At 50.6% G+C, this 23,366-nt stretch overlaps 2 protein-coding genes across 2 annotated transcripts in view; one reads left to right on the top strand and one right to left on the bottom strand.

Moving 5' to 3' along the window:
- spag1a (sperm associated antigen 1a) overlaps nt 1-13,141 on the top strand; it is a 22,632-nt gene extending 9,491 nt beyond the window's left edge. Inside the window, exons 6-12 of the mRNA XM_064308660.1 lie at nt 1-148; nt 546-703; nt 4,275-4,416; nt 6,842-6,968; nt 7,837-7,998; nt 9,443-9,778; nt 10,569-13,141. The exon at nt 1-148 is cut by the window's left edge and continues 5 nt beyond it. Of these exons, the coding sequence (XP_064164730.1) occupies nt 1-148; nt 546-703; nt 4,275-4,416; nt 6,842-6,968; nt 7,837-7,998; nt 9,443-9,778; nt 10,569-10,697 (1,202 nt within the window). The 3' untranslated portion in view covers nt 10,698-13,141. The remainder of the gene's footprint in view (nt 149-545; nt 704-4,274; nt 4,417-6,841; nt 6,969-7,836; nt 7,999-9,442; nt 9,779-10,568) is intronic.
- Nucleotides 12,932-23,366, bottom strand: part of rnf19a (ring finger protein 19A, RBR E3 ubiquitin protein ligase) — a 52,421-nt gene continuing 41,986 nt past the window's right edge. The window contains exons 5-10 of the mRNA XM_064308617.1: nt 22,211-22,373; nt 19,101-19,215; nt 18,357-18,518; nt 17,231-17,444; nt 16,579-16,722; nt 12,932-16,013 (exon numbers count right to left, since the gene is read on the bottom strand). Coding sequence (XP_064164687.1) covers nt 15,296-16,013; nt 16,579-16,722; nt 17,231-17,444; nt 18,357-18,518; nt 19,101-19,215; nt 22,211-22,373 — 1,516 coding nt within the window. The 3' untranslated portion in view covers nt 12,932-15,295. The remainder of the gene's footprint in view (nt 16,014-16,578; nt 16,723-17,230; nt 17,445-18,356; nt 18,519-19,100; nt 19,216-22,210; nt 22,374-23,366) is intronic.

The raw sequence follows: 23,366 nt of genomic DNA on the forward strand, positions 1-23,366 counted from the left end.
TGGAGCTGCGGCCCTTCTCGCTCAAGCCCCTCCTGCGCCGGGCCATGGCGCATGAGTCCCTGGAGCGCTACAGCAAGGCCTACGTGGACTACAAGACCGTGCTGCAGATCGACGCGGGCGTGCAGTCGGCCCACGACAGCGTCAACAGGTAGGCACCCGCGGCTCCCAGCCCGCGCCCAACACGCACGTAGCCTGGAGGAGGCGCGGCCAGTTCAGGTCCACCCGGGAGGCTATTCTTAATCCCAACCCCACCCCACCCCTCCCCAACGCCTCCGCCCGGGCTCAGACTGTCAGCTCAGGAGCTGGAGGTCCGAGCAGCGGAGCAAACAGTGATTAGCGAGGCAGGAATTACTCCCAGCGCCCGCTTAAAGCAGGACTTTCAGAGTCCGTTTGAAGGACGCCCAGGTTAGCGCTGTGCTCCGGAGGTTACGTAAGGGAGGCAGGGTGTTTGGCGTACTGGGCGTAAGAGGATTAAGAGGTGTGTGTGTGTGTGTGTGTGTGTGTGTGTGTGTGTGTGTCCGCGCCTGCGTACCTCGTTATGCCAGGATCACCAAGGTGCTGATTGAGCAGGACGGCGCTGACTGGCGGGAGAAGCTTCCGGAAATCCCGCTGGTTCCCCTCTCGGCGCAGCAGCACCGGAGAGAGGAGCCGCCCAGCGCGGAACTCGCCCAGGCCCGCGCGGCCAGAGCTGCCCAGGAGACGGGTTAGTCCCCACCCCACCCCTCACCCCACCCCACCCCTCACCCCCCACCCATCCCCCATCCCCTGCCCGCACCACACCTGCCACCGCCCCGCTCCGAGCCACGCCCGACCACAGGCAGGTGGAGCAGGAACAATCCTATTCACTTCGGTGAGGCATCTTTTATTCCGGATGGGCAAGTTGCTTCACGCCATAATTACAAAAAAAATACAGCACACAGCAGGACGTCAACTGGATGGCACCAGGTGGCAGTGTGAAGTAACGGCTCACGGCTGGATATTACCTCAGCAGTTATACCCATTTGTATTATTTATAACAAACATGCGAGTTGCGTAAGTGAGTCTGGAGAAGGGTATCTGGTAAGCGAATAAATTATTCAGAGTAATGCAACGGTAAAAGACATGAGAAGAACAAAGCATTAGATAAATCCATAACCTGCAGTTCAGCCGAGGATTCGGTAATTTCGTAATTGGCCGAACCGAGTGAAAGGCATTATGGATCGGCGGGGAAATTGCCGGAATGATGTCGGTTGTTTTCTGGCAGAAAGATGAATGTGCAGCGTGTGCTGACGCAGCACTTTCTCTGCACCCTAAGGCTAGCTGGACGCTATTTTTAAAGCTCATCATTAGCGGGGGTGGGGGGGGGGGGGACGAGCGATGGCGCTCTTCCCCGCACAGTCCATCGGGGCTATTGATTACCTGTCCCTGAGAGAGAGTGACTGCTGAGCTGACCGAACCAGCACAGCCCGGATGAAGGGCCTTCTGCAAGCCTCCCCTCACCCCCCTCTTATCAAAAACACACAGAAACACAGCAGGATAAAGAAAATAAAGACACAGCTCTGTGTTTTATAAAATGACTTATACTCTGTAAAAAAACGGAAGATGTGCTGTAAAGTGTTGGGAAGCGTCCGGTGTGCGGAAACACGGAGAACGCGGCAGCCGAACCGGAGGAGCAGAGCTCTGCTGCGTTGGTGCTGCAGTGTGGAGGGAGCAGGGCTGTGTGGTGTGGAGGGAGCAGGACAGAGTGAGGGAGCAGGGCTGTGTGGTGTGAGGGAGCAGGACGGTGTGAGGGAGCAGGGCTGTGCGGTCTGAGGGAGCAGGACGGTGTGAGGGAGCAGGGCTGTGTGAGGGAGCAGGGCTGTGCAGTCTGAGGGAGCAGGACGGTGTGAGGGAGCAGGGCTGTGCAGTCTGAGGGAGCAGGACGGTGTGAGGGAGCAGGGCTGTGTGGTGTGAGGGAGCAGGGCTGTGTGGTGTGAGGGAGCAGGACGGTGTGGAGGGAGCAGGGCTGTGTGAGGGAGCAGGGCTGTGTGGTGTGAGGGAGCAGGACGGTGCAGTCTGAGGGAGCAGGACGGTGTGAGGGAGCAGGGCTGTGCAGTCTGAGGGAGCAGGACGGTGTGAGGGAGCAGGGCTGTGTGAGGGAACAGGGCTGTGCAGTCTGAGGGAGCAGGACGGTGCAGTCTGAGGGCGCAGGACGGTGTGAGGGAGCAGGGCTGTGTGAGGGAGCAGGGCTGTGCAGTCTGAGGGAGCAGGACGGTGTGAGGGAGCAGGGCTGTGCGGTGTGAGGGAGCAGGATGGTGTGAGGGAGCAGGACAGTCTGAGGGAGCAGGGCTGTGCAGTCTGAGGGAGCAGGACGGTGTGAGGGAGCAGGGCTGTGTGGTGTGAGGGAGCAGGGCTGTGCGGTGTGAGGGAGCAGGATGGTGTGAGGGAGCAGGACAGTGTGAGGGAGCAGGGCTGTGCAGTCTGAGGGAGCAGGACGGTGTGAGGGAGCAGGGCTGTGCAGTCTGAGGGAGCAGGACGGTGTGAGGGAGCAGGGCTGTGTGGTGTGAGGGAGCAGGGCTGTGTGGTGTGAGGGAGCAGGACGGTGTGGAGGGAGCAGGGCTGTGTGAGGAAGCAGGGCTGTGTGGTGTGAGGGAGCAGGGCTGTGCGGTGTGAGGGAGCAGGGCTGTGTGGTGTGAGGGAGCAGGACGGTGTGAGGGAGCAGGGCTGTGCAGTCTGAGGGAGCAGGACGGTGTGAGGGAGCAGGGCTGTGTGGTGTGAGGGAGCAGGGCTGTGTGGTGTGAGGGAGCAGGACGGTGTGGAGGGAGCAGGGCTGTGTGGTGTGAGGGAGCAGGGCTGTGTGGTGTGAGGGAGCAGGACGGTGTGGAGGGAGCAGGGCTGTGTGGTGTGAGGGAGCAGGACGGTGTGGAGGGAGCAGGGCTGTGCGGTGTGAGGGAGCAGGACGGTGTGAGGGAGCAGGGCTGTGCGGTGTGGAGGGAGCAGGGCTGTGCGGTGTGGAGGGAGCAGGGCTGTGTGGTGTGAGGGAGCAGGACGGTGTGAGGGAGCAGGGCTGTGCGGTGTGAGGGAGCAGGACGGTGTGAGGGAGCAGGGCTGTGTGGTGTGAGGGAGCAGGACGGTGTGAGGGAGCAGGGCTGTGTGGTGTGAGGGAGCAGGACGGTGTGAGGGAGCAGGGCTGTGTGGTGTGAGGGAGCAGGACGGTGTGAGGGAGCAGGGCTGTGCGGTGTGGAGGGAGCAGGGCTGTGCGGTGTGGAGGGAGCAGGGCTGTGTGGTGTGAGGGAGCAGGACGGTGTGAGGGAGCAGGGCTGTGCGGTGTGAGGGAGCAGGACGGTGTGAGGGAGCAGGGCTGTGTGGTGTGAGGGAGCAGGACGGTGTGAGGGAGCAGGGCTGTGTGGTGTGAGGGAGCAGGACGGTGTGAGGGAGCAGGGCTGTGTGGTGTGAGGGAGCAGGGCTGTGTGGTGTGAGGGAGCAGGGCTGTGCGGTGTGAGGGAGCAGGGCTGTGCGGTGTGAGGGAGCAGGGCTGTGTGAGGGAGCAGGGCTGTGTGGTGTGGTAGTGCAGGACCTGAGCCTCTTCTGTTCATCCTGAGCACACACAGGCACATCGAGGACATAGAGCGCTGTATCACTGCACTTCTCTCTAGTGTTTTTAACTTATTTTCCTCCTGTGCTCTCTGGAAAAAAGGTACAAAACAAATGCTTGTCACTGGGGTGTTACCCTATAGCAGGGGTGGCCAACCCTGGTCCTGGGGAGCCGCAGGGTCTGCTGGTTTTTGTTTTCACCTTAAATACAGCAACCACTTAGACTGAAGAAACCAGGTGAGGAGAGTTAACGGTGTAATCAACTGCTATAATTGATAATTAAGTGCCGAGTAAAAACTAAAACCAGCAGACCCTGCGGCTCCCCAGGACCTGGGTTGGCCACCCCTGCCCTATAGTATAGGTACATAAAATTGTATGCGTAATTCATTTTTACTTTTTTTGCTTGTAAAAGGTACTTATTCATACCCAAATAGAAATTGTACTTTCAGGGTATTTGGGAAATTAGTTTTTTTAAGAACAAAAATGTACCTCCGGTGTGCCTTAATTTCTGAGTGCGATAATTTCAGTTTCTCACACAGACGGTTATTCGTGCTGGGAATGGCTTATGCTCATGGTGTCAGGAGAGACCGTTATACCTGCTCAACTGTTCAAGCCCAGGCTACTAAACAACGTACTGTACCTACACCCCAGATACCCTAGGACTGTTGACACGCCCAGTGACCCCACCCTCGACATTAAGCTCTCTCTCATGTTCCCTGAAGCCAGGAGAGCAGAGGCCCGCTTCTCCTCCGTGAAGCAGGAGGGGAACGAGTGCGTGAAGACCGGCCAATACCGGGAGGCCGCCGAGAAGTACAGCGAATGCCTTCAGCTGAAGCCCGACGAGTGCGCCGTCTACACCAACAGGTGAGAGCGCCCGGCCTGCGAGCGCGAGCGTCTACGCTGCCCCCGGAGGCCCTCCCCGGAATTAAACAAACACCCGGAGCACGCACGCTACATAGCGACCCGGCTCAGGAAGCAGCTGCTCACACAGCCAACCCCCCGCTCTCTCTCACACACGCGCAGTCTCATTTGCCTTTGTTGAGGCCCTAATTATAGCCTGTGCCTTTTGTCCTACAAAGACAGAGCTCCGGGCTCTCCTGAGAGCTGGGTTTCTTTCAGCTTGCTCTCCGCAGTGGACGCCAGTGTTTACTGTGTGGAAAAGGACGGAAAATGACTCATCGCTCCCATTGTTGTTGTCGTTGTATATCAGGGCTGGTCCTGTATGTATTAAAGAGCCAGAGCCCGATGAATGGTATTTAGTGCTTCCCAATTTCAAACGGCCCAGTAGCCTGCTAACGCTGGCTAGCTATCGATCAATGTTATTGCTAGGAAGTTAGTGATACGACAGTGAACAACATTTCACTTACATGCATAGCTTCACTTAATTATAAAATGTATTTGCGTAATTTTGTGTCTTTATGGCTGTATCTGTTAGAAAATCCAACTGCTGTAAATGCTTTTGGCCAGCGTGCTCCCAAAGGGCTTCTCTTGGCCCAAAGGATGTAACTTTTCTCTTGACAAAAAAAGTATTTTTCCCCTCTCGCAAAACAAACGAATTACACTGCTGATTAATTCCCAGACACATTCCAAATGACTATTCATCTATAGCTTAATAACATGCATATGTAGATCACCATTTGTCACTGCCAGTGACAATTAAGCTTGCCTCAGAAAGATTTCCAGTGGAATTAATCTCGCAAATATGGTGTGCAAGATGAAATGTCAGAATTCAAAAGAGAAGAGACATCTAGAGACTTCCGTGGAACTTACTGTTATTCATCATAATAATTATGTGCAGACACAGGAAGAATATGCTGACTTTGTACTGCAGTTAGACCATTTTAACATGAAATATTAACAAGAAAATGTTGAGAAAGATCCCTTTCTTGAAAATTAGCAATTTAATGCAGCTTAAGGATGAACTGTGTGGCTCACACTTTGAGCTCAGCATACATTTTTTTATTTCCCATTGGAAAAATGTAGTGACTATAAACCAGATTAAACAGGATTTTTGTTGTTTTTATACAATTTCCCTGCATACTATTTCCCTACGTGCTATTTTCTTTTACTGTTTTTAAGAGGCCAAGTTGTTGAAGAGGTGTTATTGTATAATACAGGGTATATTCGTGTAAAACATTAATTTCAACTTCGGGGGGAGACACACTGCTGGACCACCTAGTGTCCTCTAGTGAAACGTCAAGTCTCACAAGCTGACTAGCTAGTCTAGCAATGAATTCATATGAGAATATGAATACACCTTGTGCACACGACAGGACTTTCAAAACAACAACAAAATGCTAGCAGCAGAGACCATCTCACATTTATCGCTTGTATTTCCTAGGAATGCTGACGCTACACACGTAGCTACAGGATACGGTCACAGGAAGTCACGTGCTACACAAGTCATGCCTAAAGACTTGTGATAAACCCAAATTAGTTTGATACTCTCCCGAGTGTCAAAGACTAGCTTAAGACTGGGTTGTGTCTCTGGCCGTCTCGCATTAAATGATCGTAATTAAATGAGGCGGGTGCGTGCAGCAATCATGCAAAAACTGGGGATTTTCTTAGGATTTTCTAAGATCTTGAAAACCGCAAAATCCAGACTAAAAATCCTGCAGTGTACACCAGATTTGCCTTGGTTGCCCGTGAAATGGTTGCTTGTCCGCTGGTGCGGACATTTTATCCAACTGATTTCTCTGCGCAGAATGGTTTCCATACAAGCCAGTAAGTCAGCTCATTACAGCATCGAGCTAGTGACTTGCGCCATTGTTCTGTTGTGGCTAAACTTGGCTACAATCAAAGCAAGTCTTGTGGCATTTCATACATCAGCAGAGGAGAGTGCTCACGCAAACACATTCCTGAGCCCAGACACCCGAACTCCAACCTAGAATATCAAAATACAGTAGAGAGCTCATGTTTGTATTCAATTTACTAATGTGTGTGTTTTCATGTTGAAATTCCATCTCTGTGTTGGCAACACCACACACATACACCCTGATGCTTTATCCAAGGTCATAGTTACACATAGTTAATTGTATTCTCTACTTCCCAATGTGGTATTCCTGCCTCTCGCCCAATGCATGCTGGGATAGGCTCTAGCACCTCACAGGAATAAGCGGGTATAGATAATGGATGGATGGACTTCCCATTGTGGGCTCATTTCAGAGTCGTGGATACGTGTCTCTTTCGTACGTTAGAAGAAGCAGGGTGTCAGGTTGATGGGATGGATGTTTTCGTCTGAGGCGGTAACTGAGAGGGCTGTGCTGTTCCCTCACGGTCTGCCCCCCAGAGCCCTCTGTTACCTGAAACTGGAGCTCTTCGCAGAGGCCAAGCAGGACTGTGACTCCGCCCTCCAGTTGGAGCCCTCCAATAAGAAGGCCTTCTACCGACGGGCGCTGGCCTACAAAGGCTTAAAGGTGAGCTGTCGAGGAGGGAATCCCCAGTGCACTTTGCAGCGGTGTCCTCCGGTGATGATGTGGCCCGGTGGTAACCAACCCTGTTCCTGGGGATCTACTATCCTGTCAGATTAAATTTTTACCTTAATTTGGCAGCTTAACAAGATCTCTAGCTGTTGAATGAGGTGTACTTTGTTAGGGTTGTAGTGAAAGCCTACAGGATGGTAGATCTCCAGGAACAGGATGTGTTATCACGTATGTAGCTTCATGTGTCAGGCTTATAACTTTATGGTACTATGCGCCTGACGCTGATTCGGGATACGCCTACCCAAATCTGTAACTGGAGTCTGGGGACAATACTCCCATTGATATGACATTGTTTCGCCCCCTGACTCCTGGTCTGAGACAGAAGCACTTTCATTGGCCTGTCAGCCTCTATTAAAAGGACAATATTGTGCTTACGTGGTTTACTGCGTACATCTATGTGCAGTGTACGCCATTTGTGACCAACCATACGCCGTAACCTGGGCCTGATAATTAGGTCTGTCTGCCTTGTGCGCATAAAGCATGTTATTTGCACCTGGCCATAAGCAGTGTCATTTTAGCCTGACTGTATTGCATGGGAGGCAGGTGTTATTTGGGCATGACTGTGCTGTAGGGCTAGCCAAGTAGCCAGCTGCTAATCCAGGGCTCTACGCTAACATTTTTTTCAAAGAGCACACATGCTTCTAAGCTGAAAACTTTGGTGCACACTAATGCATCTCAATTAGTAGATGTGCTCTTAAATTATTTTTCCGGTTAGCACGCATCAGTTTTCAGGAGCGAGCGCTACTAAAACAGGAGCACCGTAGGGCCCTGTGCTAACCGCGTGCCTGGCGTGCGCTTGCAGGACTACCTGGCCTGCAGCTCGGACCTGCAGGAGGTGCTGCAGCTGGACCCCAACGTTCAGGAGGCCGAGCGGGAGCTGGAGGAGGTGACGGTGCTGCTCCGGCAGAGCCTGGCTGCCGCCGCCTCGCCGGGCAAACCCAGGAAGAGCGTCCCCATCACGGAGGTGGGCAGGACCACGCCCCCGCCCCCGCCCCCGCCCCCCAATTAGGAGCTGAGCTTTTATACAGACAAAATTCTTTCAAGTGAAATATGTTACCAAATCTGTGGCAGGGTTCTCAGGCTTCTAGAAAAATCCCTGGAAGTCCTCAGTTTTCAAGACTGAGATAGTGGTGAGAATTGGTTGCATGCCCAGTTTTTATGGAAGTTATTATGACTCTAGAAGGTGACCTTGGGTCAGAATTCCTTTCTGCACTTAAGGGTTGAGCTCATTTCTATTGCCCGCAACACCATGTTGCAACATTTATAATATATTGCTATACAACATTTATATGTCCTTAAATTTGGAGGGTAGGACCTTGAAAAGTACATCATTGGCAGGATAGATAAATGTCTGAAAAATGTGGTTAATTGTAAACCTTTATGAACTCTTTACAGATTTCAACAAACTATTGCACTGTGAATTGCAATTCAGTTTACACATGTCTAGCTTAATTGCAATTGTTTTATGGTAAATCAGTTTTGGTTGCTCTCCTATCTATAAAGACGTAATAATTCTAATAGTGATGGTAAGACTCAATCCTCACATCTAGTGAATTAAGAGTTGCAGTTAACACCAGAAAATTGTGTGGTTGCCCAATAACAGTAGAAGCTACCACTGGTGAAAATCAAAAAGAATGTGCACCTATTTCTGTATTTTTAGATCATAAACTGTTAAAGAAAAAATTCACCCCATTAAAGGCTAATGTTTTTACTTAGTAAGAGTAAACAGAAAAGGGATCATAGCTCACAAGGCCTAATAGACTGCACCATACATCTCGCCCATATCGAATATAGCTTGCTTAATTTTCATAAGCTTTTGATCAAACATTTTAATTCAAACGATTCAGTGGTGATTTGCAAAACCGATCTTACAATTTGCAATTGTAATACAGTTTCCATCAAGTGTGACAACTCCTCGTGTTCATCAGACAAAGACTTTGCATTGAACTATGGGAGCGTTAAGTAAGGGATACGACTGAAATTGCGAAGATAAGTTTCAGAGAGCATGAATGCCAATGTTTCTATATTCAATCTGAGCAGTTCTTCCCAACTACATCAGCCAGAGTTATTTCCGTTTTATAACGATATCACTGAGTGCACTCTTACAAAGTCGTACCTTGCATGTATCTTGCTGTGGATGTAATATTATGGATTCATATTATTAATAATATTCTGTAGGTAGTCTTTTTAAAATTTTTGAGTGAATTTTTCCTTTAACTGATTTTTTTCTTAATGTGTGTATAAATGACCTTCAAACTGTATTCCTGAGTAAAGTGCAAGCTGTATCGGCAACCACAGTGGGGCGCTAGAATGTCTTGGCTGTAGTAGGAGGGACGATGACGTCTTTGTGGTTGAGCGTGTGGCTCGTTGTGAAGGAGCCAGTGCTGACGGCGATCTCCCCCCCCCAGGTCGACGGCAGCGACGAGGAGACGGACGCCGTGAACGGGACCGGGGCAGCGGGGAGCCACTGCGACGGCGAAGAGCTCAGAGTCCCCACCCAGCCCACCAACGCCTACGAGTTCGGACAGGCCCTGAACGCGGCGCGTTCCCGCGGCGACACCGCCGCCTGCGCGGAGCTCCTCCAGGCCGTCGCGCCCGAGGCGCTGCCGGAGTACGTGAGCAGCACGCTGGACGGACACACCGTTCACTTCATCATGCAGGCGCTCGACGGGCACCTTCTTCAAAAGGACCCCAACCTGGTCTACCAGCATCTGAGTCACCTGCCCACAGCTGAGAGGTTCTCGGTATGTACTCTGTAGCGGACGCTCATTACAGTTCCATTACAATGATGCTGCAAACTTAGCTCAAAGTGCTAAACACAAATAGCAGAACCTCCATTTCGTGATTTAGGTGCGCCCCACATTGAGTAAGAGAAACATGCTCATTAGCACATTACGGGCCTGTTTAACTAAGACCTTTAGCATGTGCTAATTCTTTTAGCTAATGCAAAACTAATAACACAAGAAATGATTGATGCAAAACAAATACCACGACCAGTCATCTGTCATGTTATTGGTTTTGCGTGTGCTGAAAGGTTTTTCACGTGCTCAAGGTCTTACAATAGCATATTTTGGGTTTGAGGAAGTTTTCTGTAAGACCGAGAAGATGTGGTCATAATGTCATAAGGTCTCCTGAAGAGGGCTGTAAGACATTCAGAGTGCACTTCCAGTTCAACAGACAGAACACGTGCCTTCTGTTGAACCAGCCCCATGTTTGTTGCATGAGTAACATACCATTTACATTTTAGCCAGTCGGCAGTTCGACCGTTTAGTGAGCCGCCAATCAGAAGTGAACACGAATTAAAAATCCAGCTAGAATGGACATGCTATGACAGACCTGCAGGTCTCGTACTCAGAAATGATGTGTTGTACTTTGACAAAGGATATTTTCCCAGTTTTGAAACTTGAAAGAAATTGTATCTTTAGCTTATGATTTGTAATGACCACTTAGAACTCAAAAAATAAAGCGATTGGATGTTATCTCAGAGGTAGTGTCAGCTGACCTGTGTGCTGATGCCACGCCCTCCGTTCGCAGGTGGTGCTGATGCTCTTGGACGCGGACGAGCGGCGGCAGATGACTCAGCTGTTCGAGCGCCTGTCGGCGGCGGCGACCGGGGCGTTCACGGCGGACGACGTGCAGAACCTGGCGAACAGATACATCTGAGAGCGCGTCCGCCGCACATCCGCCGCCCTCCCGCATGCGTTCACACAGAGAGGCGTCTATGCAAGCAGTCCCAGCCCGCTGTTAAAAAAGCTGCACCGCGCCCCTAGAGGAATGTACTTCAAATCTCTGCGTTAAAAAAAGGGACCTTGGGTAATTTAGGGAGTTCACGGTAGCGTTTACGTCTCTGGGGGGGTTTTTTTTTCCCACATCCGCTTTAACTTGCATTGCTGGTTTACCTTCCACCGTGTTGATGTTGAGATCTGGCAGCGTGTCGACGTTGCGTATAAGGTTTAAGCTCACTGGAACCCTAAGACTGTTATTTGAAAGTCACTGCTGTGGAAGGTTCCGGAAGACGGCAGGGTACGAGACTGGATGAGCAGCAGAGCTGCGCTTGGGACCATCCGCTTGGGGAGCGCTTGTGTGCAGCGGGTTCAAGAACCTACGCGCCAGAAGTCCGCCAGCGTCATCTCACCGAGCGCAATCAGCCACACTCCTGCTCCTTTATGTTTCTCCTTGGACATGCCCTGCTGTATAATCACCATCACCGCAGGCATGCCGCCGTTTTCTGAACAGCTGAGAACAGCCTGTGTTCATGTGCAGGAACGGAAGCTACTTTAATGATGTGGTTGATCAAATGGTGCAATGCAATATGCCATCTTCTCCTGCACACAAAGAATAGCTTTTACAGTGTACCTACTGGTTTGTGTAGCCTCTACTCTGCACCAAATACAGTGTGTGAGCTAAGGGTGGATTGCTTTGCGCAGAAAAAACCTGCTTATTTCCATATCGGTTACGGTCTGAGGTCCTACTTAAAAGCCCACTTTGCACTCTTTTGATACGCTTTCATTTTCGTTTCCTAGCCATGCCCAGGTTAACCTGTTAAAGCAGATTTGTGTACAGAAAGAAAATTAGGCTCATCTGGGCAGCATCCCTAACACTGTTGTGCAAAGTCGGTTTTTTTTTCCTTCATGAAAAAATGAGAGCTTGGAATTTCCACCCCCCGCCCCTCCCCCTTCACAGACAGAATGACCAGCTGCTTCGGAAGCTCCCAGCTCATCATTTGACTACCAAACACAGAAGAGTTGAGGACACCGCTCTCCAGGCAGTGAGCGCTTTCAGCGGAGCAATATATGCTAGGGCCTGTGTGCAGTCGGACGCGCTCGTCAGAGAGGAGCAGCATCTCCGTGGGATGTGTGCCTTTAACGCCGGAGTCGACTGCAGGTCCTCCACTCAGGGTTCCCTTTGGTGTATAGAATGCGATCCGTTCAAAAAAAGAGTATGTACAGGGTTTCGATGTTTGACTAGAGAGAAAATATTTAATTTAAGAGTCTTTTTTTTTTCAGCCTGAGATCTTAAATGTACTTTGCTTACTTCAGGGAGGTGGGCTTATACGAATACCTGGAGCAATAAACCGCATGTGTTCAACAGTTTTCCCGCCGCTCTGTCCATCAGTCACAACGGCTTGGCTTTAAAGGGGCGGTTCACCCAGAACTGAAAGTAAGGCACGTTTCCACTTACCCGGAGTAGTGTCTGTCCACCAGAATAGTTTTGGTTCAAACGCAACAGAGTTTTCTAGATGTTCTCTGCAGCTCACCGTGATAAACTGGACCTCGCAGGCCCATGTTTGTCTGGCCTCAAAGCACCAAAAACGAGAACTTCCAACAGCGACGTGTCTTTCCAAATATAAACCTGAGGTTACTCACAAACTTCCACTGAGCATAATTTGTACAAAGTGTACGCCAGCCATATATCCGCGCAGAGCCGCATGCAGGTGGCTAGTGGTTGTGATGCTGGCGGATCGTTTGTTGTAATTGCAGTACAGAAACTTGTTAGCAACTTGCGTTATTAAAGCACATGACAGCTTTGAAATTTTTGATTGAGGTATTAACGGAATACAATTTAAGTCTTATAACGAAACGTGAAACTCTCAGGCTTATGTCTACAGACCTTATTTTCTGCATTAATTGAAACCCCTATGGAAAAAAAGAATTGGAAATCTAAAGAGGGAACCCCTGTCTCAAAACACTTACTTCTGGGATTTAGGACTAGAAACTGCAACACTATGAATTGCTTTGGTTGAAACTTTGTGCAGATATATACAGTTGGCATACTTCAGTAGAAGTAGTTCTTGATGAAACCACGTATAAATTAAGCTCTATGGATGTTTGTGAGTAACTGCGGGATTACATTTGGAAACGTATATTGCAGTAGAATTTTAATTTTAAATTTTACAATTTTAATGTAAATCTTTGGTGCTTTAAGGCCACAAAGATGGACCTGCTAAGTCACGGTGAGCTGAAGCAAATATCTAGAAAACATCTCATTTCAGCAAAACTATCTGGATGGACAGATACTCTTCTGGGTAAGTGGAAATAAACCTTTTTATCCATCTATCACAAGATGTAAAAGGCATTTTGAATTTATGAATAAAATTGGCAAACTGATTTAGGCCTGTTATTTTGTTACATAGTGTGAACTCTGGTTCCCGATAATGAATTCCATAAAAAGCAATGGAAATCACAATCTAAATATTCTTTATTCCTTGTACTGATAACCTGTACTAATACCAAATTCTCTACATGCATATGCCTGCAGTCATATCTGCATGTTCAAATACAGCCACTATCAGACGAGGAAAAAAATGTCAACCACTTGCAACCTTTCTGCCTGTTGAATGAGAGATAAAACACAAAGGCTTCTTTATCATTTTTTTATTTTTGAGATATGCATTTACACGCATATTGTAAAGCAAATTAGCAAACAAATATACAAATACCTTAAGCTGTTTTGCACAAATTAAAAATTATACCTGGCACTAGTGTTTGAAGTATGGTAAAGAAATGGGAGGGGGAGGGGGGTGTGACAAAATGGAAATAAAATCAGGGTGGGGGGGAAGGTCTCAAATGGGAAAAAACTGCAGCTTGTGGCATTTTCTTTTTTCAGTCTGGAGCTATCATTCAGCAGCATCTGAATGGGAACAGGAAATCACAGGACCCAAAAATAAAAAAAAAATAAAATAAAAAAAAAGTTTCATCCAATCGTCTGTGTCCCCGTACGCTTTTGTGCATTGCGGTACATGTATATGGGGAACTAGGATTAACAGTGCAGGTGCCTTAAGCCTTTTCTCTGGCCTCAGAAGTTTGCGTAGCTTTTTTTTTTTTTTCTCGTGAGCGTGCGTAAAACAGCAGTCTGTACTCCTGAATCTGAATCTGTTTTTTTCCCCCCCGTTCTACCATTTGTTGACCGCGCCCCCTTCGAAGCGCACGTTGGCCAGCTGACGTCATCAAGGGTTACAGGAATAAGCCTGAGGGCTGTCTTTGGTAGGCAATTCAAGAGTCACATATTCATTAATGTCTACCACAGTATGTGAAATAACTACTAGCGTCTCTCCTGACGGCATTCAGACAGACATTCGGCTGAAGGTATATTTGAATTTTTTTTGTCTTTTTTTGTTTTGTTTTGTTTCGTTTTGTTTTGAAAGTTCTGAAGACACAGAATGAAGAAACGTACAAAAAGAACAGCGGAATTTTCAAAGGCACCATGAATCAATGAAGATGGGGAAAAAGGTAAGAAAAAAAAAAAAGCAATCTTACTCTATAAGATGAACGCGTCAGCCTTCGGGAAACCTTCGAGCTGGAAGTCGAGTGTCAGGATTCTGCACAACGCGATCCAGGGGGAGCCGAGCCCCTTTCACCAAAAAGCCAAACCGACAGTGGCGTTCCTAGCTCTCATTCTTTAACCTGCAGACTCTCGTTCTCTCGAAATGCCTGTGCCCCCCCCCCCCGAACGGCCAGAAGGCCAGCGGGCGCAAACTGTGGGTTCCCCCGAGATAGGACCGGGTTTGGCTTTCGACCAGCCAGTGTGAACCTCCTTCTGTACAACTTCCCAAACAACAACTCTACGCGCTCCGCAAGAAGGCTGGCTTCCGTCAACCATCGTTTCCCGACGAACGAACAAACAATAAATAAGAACCATGAGCTTCACAGAAATAGCCTCGTCCTTTACAGAACGGTGGAGGGGAAGGAAACGGCGACGCCTGGTCCCTATGAAAGTGTGACGCGCGCGGCCCCCAGGGCTTCAGGGCCCCCCCCGAGGAGCTCGGCCAGGGCGGGGAAAACCCGCACGTAAAGCGAACGGGTGAATAGGACGCGCGCCCGCGACAGAGTAAGGCGGGCGGGCCAGTTGACTCCTCCCCCCCACGTTTCCATGTTAACGAGGTGGGAAACGCGGTCCGAGGACTCGGAACAATCAAGTAAGAGTGAGGGGGCGGGGCGGGGGGATGGAGGCTCGTTATTTAACCCCGCTGGCTCGCGTCAAGCTCCTCCCACTCCAAATCAATCATTCGAATACAGCCAACAGATCTTTCAATGCATCTCGCACACAACACTTTTACCAGATTCCTCGTCGACAATCCTAACCGAAAAAGAAACGGAACAGATTATTAAAGCTGGCTTGTGGTGCGGAGGTGAGGAGGTGTGGGGTGTGGGGGGTGTGGGTGGGTGGGAACTCTTAAAAGGACCGCCAGCTCGCAGACGCTGGCGAGGGTAAGGTCTGTGAGAGGGCGAGACGGGCGGAGTCCGTGTGCAGCACTTGTGGTGTCAGATTTCAGTCTGGATGCAGGCGTTCTTCACAGCGCTGGCCGGCTCTGGGTGGTTGTTGTTGGCCTCCTTCAGGGGCTCCGCCCCGCTGGGGCGCGCCAGGGCGACCGTCTCCTCGGCGATGTAGCAGAGGGGGAAGGCCTCGGGGCGGGGGGCGGGGCCCGGGGAGGCGGGGCCCAGGGGCAGGGGCAGGGGCGGCGGGCCCGGCGGGGCGGGGCAGCTCTCCAGCCGGTCGTTCTCCACCTCGGGCAGGGGGCTGACGGCGGGGGCGTGGGCGTGGGCGTGGCGCTCGGGGCCGCAGGGGCCCCTGGCCCCCTCCAGGTCGGAGCCGCTGAGCTCGGAGTCGGCCACCGAGGGCACGCTGTCGCTCAGCGAGGGCGAGTCCGGCTCGCTGGAGTTGGTGCTCCGGCGCTCCAGCAGCTGCGCGTCCATGTCCTCGCGCGACTCGTTGATTTTGGTCCCGCCCTTCTTGCGCAGCTTGCCCTTGCCCTTCTTCCCCGAGGATGAGGAAGAGGAGGAGGACGATGAGGAGGAGGAGGAGGAGGAGGAGGAGGGGGGAGCCGGGTCCTTGGCCCACTTGGGGCAGCCGGAGGGACAAGCCCCGCCCCCTCCACGCCCGCCGTTGCTGCCGTCATCAGCGCTGCTGCCGCCGCTGCAATGGCGCAGTTTCCCCGGCTTCGACTCAATGTCCACCTGCACCTCCACGCTGTTCCCATCTCTGCAAGCACACACGCAGTCACACACACAGGACACACACACACACACACACATCATGTGTGCACACAAACACACAGGACACACAAACATAGGTACAGGAGACAGAAGGGAGGCCACTGCATTAGTTGGGACACTTAAGAAATCGTGGAAGTGGCGCACAGTTGAGGTGGTACACATAAAACACAGTTACATGGGTAATACAGTTCCATCTTACAGAATGCACACAGATGGATGCACACCCTAACTGTGCATCCCTGTAAATGACAGGCACAGGTGCAACTTTTGAGCCACACACTGAATATGGACTTGGTATACTGTATATGCCTTTTTATGTTGAAGTCCTTTTTTTTGCTGAGGTAGATCCAGACCAAACATTTTAACACATTCACATATACATGTACACACATACCCACACAGACAAGCTAAGGTACGCACGCACGCAGAAGCTCACACTCACACACACTCACTCACGTGTACACATGCACCCAAGCTTGCTTGCTTGATAAAAGCGATGACAGGTGATCAGCTCTGGCCAGCGCATTGTCCGAGCCGAAAGCAGGTCTCACCTGTCCAGAGGCATGTAGGAGCCCAGAATGGACCCGGCCATGGCTTTGGTACTTGCGTTGTCGCTGATTGTCCCCAGACTGACGGTGCCAGACTCCCCACTCAGGCTGTACCGCTCCTTCTGAACGTCCGCCTGCACCTCCAGCCTGGGAGAGAGAGGCCACAAGATGTCAGTCAGGCAGAGGAGATGAGCTTTTCACACAAATCGGGTGCTTATCCCTCTTATAGGCACAATACCATCTATGAAAATGCGCTCACACAGGCACAGAACAGACACCACAGCGGTCATACATGCACGTGAGATTGTTTAGGGTTCAGTCTGATGCGTTAGGCTTCACCAGGGCTGGTTCTTGAAATCTCCACCAATGCCCATCAAAATCGAGTACTGAACCATAGTACTGTCTACACCACCATACCACCATCGTTTTGGGGTTGGTTCACCTTAAAGAGCATTTGTTTTGACCTGCCTTTCTCAACGTGAATTCATTTCAAATGGACTTGCAAAGTGAGACCGCTATAAAAGTGTTGCGGTCCCAGACTTTGTGCATTATAGTTTATGATGGAACACAGAGTGCACTCCAGCTAAAGTGAAACGAGCGTCAGATCAGAATGCACCGAGCGGAAAGGCACTGAGTCTCAGGGCTGTAGCGGTACCTGTTGTAGCAGCTGACCATGGCGCTGCCGGACAGGCTGCCGGTGATGCTGGTGCCGGCGAGCGCGGTGGTGCTGGCGGTCTCGCTCAGGTTGTCGCGCATGGCGCCGATGCGGTCCATGTGGCTCCCGCTGGCGCTCAGGCTGCCCGTCAGCCCGCCCACGCTGCCCTCGCCGATGCTCGGGTTGTTCCGCGTCTCCGCCACCGAGGTGCTGTCTGCGGGAGGGAGAGAGCGACAGTCAGGAAAGCACGCCTCCTTACGACACGCTTAATCATGCAGCTATGACTGAAACCACGCCCCCTTACGACACGCTTCCTTATGCCTGAAACCACACCCCCAACGACAGCAGCTATGACTGAAACCACACCCCTTACGACACGCTTCCTAATGCAGCCACCCCTGAAACCACACCCCTTACGACACGCTTCCTAATGCAGCTACCCCTGAAACCACAACCCCTTATGATACACATCCAAGAGGTATTACAGAAAGTGTCTCCATACAACACGCTTTATCGCACCCTGAAGTTCAGAGAACGCTCCAGCCCCAAGCCTAACCTGGAGGCCCTCATGCCTCGGCTCCCTCTGGCCTGCATGTTAATATTCACTTTGCTTACACTGTCTGTTTCATGACCTAGTTTAATACCTCAGGCTATAATCAGCTCAACCACTACCATTTGCTCCAGATTCCCCACTACCTCCCAAGCACCATAACCCAACTTTACTAGAGATACCAGATATAGTTATAGATATAGATATTACAACTATAGAATGTATCCCCCTCTATATCTACCCCCTCTTTTTTATTTTTATTTTTTACTTCGCTTGCTTAATGTTTGGAGGCTCATGCTTGGTATTTTACCAATTCTCCTAGTTTCTGTATCTGTAAAAAGCACACAACAAAATAACAGTGAAGGGGCTTGGCTGCTTGGGAGCTCAGTTAAATTCAAAGCGCACTTCCTGAAACCGGCATCATGCTGAAACCACGTCCTGCAGCACTTCGTGACCAAAACCCTCACGCCAGAGAAGTCACCCCAAACCGCTCCAGTCCCATGACTGACCGCACGCGCGCGAACACGAGGGCCGCGTGCGTGCGTGCGGACGTGACGACCGCGCGCGCGTCCTTACCGGTGGCGGCCGCTCCGTTGCCGGCGTTCATCTCGTTCTCCTCGTCGAACTCGATGCGCACCCCTTTGCCGTTGCCCGCCGACACGCCGCAGCCCCCGCTGCGGCACAGGGAGATGGGCACCACGCCGTACACGTACGCCAGCATGATGGGCACCCCGATGCCTGCAGGCACACCGGCGGCACACATCACTGCCGTGCCCACAGCTACAGCTAACATGCGCATTGCTTAAGGCAGCGGGTACATTTTACAAACCAGTTCATTTACTCATCCATCCATCCAGGAGGGGGGGGGGGAAAAAGACTCTAATATTGACTTTTTCAAGGGGGACCGAGCCGAACCTTCCCATAAAATTAATTGGACAAAATCCCACATCGAAAGAAAAAGTGCAAGAGAACGCAAGAAAGAAATAATGAGCCAATAGGAGCAATAGACCAGGAAGGCCCCACAATGTGTGCAGTTACACCTGTACAACACTAGGGTCCACCGTTCCCCCAGGAAAGAGGTGGTCGATCGATAGCATAGTCCTTCCCAGCTGCAGAATTAAGGGAATTTATAATGAAAGCTATATCTGCTATATCTTCGGGGTAAGAAGGAACATTACTCACAGAGTGAATGTGGAAGTGCACAATCAGCTGGAGACACATTCTGCAAATAGAGTAACACTGCGAGCGAGTCCGAACTTGTCAGACTGTCACGCAACCCTGTGAGAGAGAGAGAGAGAGAGCGGGCGGGAAAGGGCTTACCGACGGTCACAGCGGCCACCACCGGAGACACGATCACAGACAGAGTCACGCCGCCCGCTATCACCAGGTTCCTCTTGTGCTTGGAGATGTCCTTTCCTTCATAGCGGTTGTGAATCTGCAAGGGGGGGGGGGGAACAGGCAGAGCAGTGTTACATTACATTACAAACATTTAGCAGATACTCTTATCCAGAGAGACTTACACCTTAACTTTAATTTCTTTTTTAATATTATTATTATTATTTTTTACATTGCATCCATTTATACCGCTGGATATATACCAAAGCAGTGCTGGTTAAGTACTATGCTCAAGGGTACAACGGCAGAGTCCAACCTGGAAATCAAACCTGCAACCTGTAGGTTAGAAGACCAGCCCCGTAGCCATTACACTACACCGCCACCAACGTCAAAAAGGACGGGGGCACTGCAGCAGATCTGATGTGCTTCACCTCTACCTGACCCTCAATTGATCCCAACAGCGTCACAACTCTATGCAGGGACATTCATCCATTCTAACGGCTGCCACTGGCATCGCCAAGGTCTACTGGCCAGGCGCCGGCCTCCAGGCCCCTCAGCTCAAGGAGTAACTCCAAGCGCCAGCTCTCGGCCAAATGGCCAATTACAGAGCACTGTTTGGACGGGAAGTTATAGACCTACAGTGGGCTCAATAATGTTTGGGACAAAGACATTTTTTCCTTGATTTGGCTCTGTACTCCACAGTTTTATATTTGTAATCAGACAATTCACATATGGTTGAAGTGCACCCTCAGCTTTTATCAAATGGTATTTATACATTTTGGTATAACCATGTGAAAATTACAGCACGTTTTATACACAGTCCCTCCAATTCAGAGCAGCATAATGTTTGGGACAAATGGCTTCACAGGTGTTTCTAATTAGTCAGGTGTGTTCAATAGCTTCCTTAGTCTAGGCACAATAGAGTTTTCAGTATCTAGTCTTGATTCTAGGCTTTTGATTGCCTCTGTAGTCTGTTATTGAATAATGAAGAAAAACCCCCAAACACTTGTCCGACAGATCAGAAATGCTCTAAAGGAGGCAGACGTGGATGTTTTAGTTACTACTGCCTGCGGAAGACCTCACAAACAGAACTACAGAGGCTACACTGCAAGATGCAAACCACAAGTCAGCTGCAAAAAACAGGGTGGTCAGCTTACAGTTTGCTAAGATAAGAAGTGCCAAAAAGCTGGCTGCAGTACAGGCCTGGTACAGCATCACCAGAAAAGGCACTCAGCATTGTGGTCATGTCTACGCATCAGACTTCATGCAGGCATTGCGTGCAAAGTATGTGTGACAAAGTACTGAACATAACTTTCAAATACATAAAATGAACAAGTCCCAAATGTTATTGTACCCTGAAATGGGGGGCTATCTATAAAAAGTGCTGTCATTTATACAAGGCAAAACTAACGTGTATAAAAATACCCTTAAATAAAAGCGGAGACAAAAAAAAAATTTCTTTGTCCAAACCGTTATGGAGCTCACTGTATGTTTAAGGTTCACTAATAATATAGTAAAAATTATGTCGTCAGAACAACTCATCGCCCTGCCACTGACACCCCTAGCTGGGTGCTCTTCTCACCAGGCTGCCTACTCAAAAATTACAGGAAGCCCCGGTCAGCTTTGTCAGCTTGCAACGCACAGTCCCATCACCAGCGAAACCTAGAGTGAATTATTACAGGGAGGGTTTAATCTGATGGCCCAGCCCATGCTTGGACGAGCTCAAAGGGCAGAGCAGACAAGCGGAAGAGTGACGAGATACTGGCTGGGCCAATACAGAGCGCAGCGTGAATGTCTCACTGTACAGCTCTGTTAGAAAAAAAAACAGCTACGCAAATCAACCGTTGTGATAAACCTGGCTATGACTTCGCATACGCAACACTTTCAAAAAGAACCGAGTTTCAAACGGGTTATTTTTATTTATGTAAAAAAAGTAAAGGAGAACAGGGTTTCAAACGAAACCAAAAGTGGCACGGTGTAGTCATACCTCCGCAGAGCTTCCTTCAGCACCAAACATTCCCCACACGCTCGAGTTTCCCCTGCCATAATTACAGCCTGAACCGCAGGACAATGACATCACAGACAGTTCAGTTTAAGGTGGACACGATGATAGTACAGCCGAAACATTATTGCATGGAAGTGCAAGATTTCGATACGCTTGGGCATTTTAAATACAGAGCTGTTTCAGAACAAGCATCCATTAAAACAAAAGGTTCATCTTGGTGCAGATGGGGGGGGGCCTGCATCTTTACACCCATCCCATAATAAGAGAAACCAATAGAAACAACCTTTTTACTTTGTTCTTCTGAGACCCAGCTGTTACTGCCACTTTAAATAAAACCACAGAACAAGAACTGTATTTTAATGATCCGTGGATGAAACAAGCCCAGCTACTCAGCCGTAACGCACAGCGGCCTTATCTTAGACTGTACTGTGAAGAGGCTAGTTTTTCTGTTCGTAAGTGTGTGAGACGTGCGTTTTGTTCGCAGCAGCGTAGCTAGCTAGCCACAGAAGGGCTGATGCAATATCTTTCGGATGTCACAGTTTGCAGCACCGTCGCCAGTGGGCCTATTTCAGTCCTGAAGTGTCGGGTGGATTTCCCCGAAATATTTGATTTCACTTTAAAGGAGGAGCACATTTGTGCCGATTGCAGCAGTTCTGCAACTGAAAGCGGCGTGAAAGCAGAAGAGGCGATACGCTCCATTTGCTCACTTCCGCTCCAAGGCCACTCGATATGAAGCAGGGCCCATAAGCCCAGCTGCCCTGCAGCAGCGCAGAGCGGACCAGGGGAAAGCGCAGCTCGTCTGTTCAGACGGGGTTCCACACGGCTCTCTCAGGCGCTGGATCACATTTTCTCAGCCCCCCCAGGGGTTCAAAGGCTTCAGGGAGGCACTGAGTCTCTCGCTGGCCAGGCCGTTATCAGCAGTGTGGACAGGTCTGAGCGGACCGGATCCTGCAGGTACGCAGCTACATAAACAGGTCAGGTAAAGCTGAGGGAGACGGGGGCCAGACTGGGTCTGCGCCGCGCCTGCTAACGACGAGACGCGACGGAACGGGGGGCGAACCCGCGGGGACCTCCGAGCCGCGCGACCCACCTTCCGCCCCACGTAGACGGGGATCCCGATGATCATGGCGGGGATGGCGATGCCGGCGATCAGCGCGATGCCCACGGGGGCGCCCACCAGCGTGCCCAGCTGCCACAGGATCTTCTTCTTCCGGCTCCAGGGCTTCTTCCCCCAGAAGGTGCAGCCAGACGGGCTGGGGGGAGGCAAGCAAGCAGGCGGCTCGTTTGAAAGTTCAAAGCTGAGCGTTTTACCATTAAACCTCCATACGTTTCGCAATGAGAACTGTCCATGAGTAGCCCCTCCCTCATACTGAGTAACCCCTCCCTCATACTGAGTAACCCCTCCCTCACACTGAGTAACCCCTCCCTCATACTGAGTACCTCCCACCGAGAACTCCTGCCCTCCCTCATACTGAGTAACCCCTCCAACTGAGTAACCCCTCCCTCATACTGAGTAACCCCTCCCTCATACCGAGTAACCCCTCCCTCATACTGAGTAACCCCTCCCTCAACTGAGTAACCCCTCCCACACACTGAGTAACCCCTCCCTCATACTGAGTAACCCCTCCCTCATACTGAGTAACCCCTCCCACACACTGAGTAACCCCTCCCTCACACTGAGTAACCCCTCCCTCATACTGAGTAACCCCTCCCTCACACTGAGTAACCCCTCCCCAACTGAGTAACCCCTCCTCACACTGAGTAACCCCTCCCTCATACTGAGTAACCCCTCCCACACACTGAGTAACCCTCCTCAACTGAGTAACCCCTCCCTCACACTGAGTAACCCTCCCACACTGAGTAACCCCTCCCACCACTGAGTAACCCCTCCCTCATACTGAGTAACCCTCCACACACTGAGTAACCCTCCACACAGAGACCGCCTCACACTGAGAAACCTCCCTCATACTGAGTAACCCTCCCTCATACTGAGTAACCCTCCGCACACACTGAGTAACCCCTCCCTCATACTGAGTAACCCCTCCCTCATACCGAGTAACCCCTCCCTCATACCGAGTAACCCCTCCCACACACTGAGTAACCCCTCCCACATACTGAGTAACCCCTCCCTCATACTGAGTAACCCCTCCCTCATACTGAGTAACCCCTCCCACACACTGAGTAACCCCTCCCTCATACTGAGTAACCCCTCCCTCATACTGAGTAACCCCTCCCTCATACTGAGT

The sequence above is a fragment of the Anguilla rostrata genome, chromosome 1 (assembly GCF_018555375.3).
Source record: "Anguilla rostrata isolate EN2019 chromosome 1, ASM1855537v3, whole genome shotgun sequence".
NCBI lineage: Eukaryota > Metazoa > Chordata > Actinopteri > Anguilliformes > Anguillidae > Anguilla > Anguilla rostrata.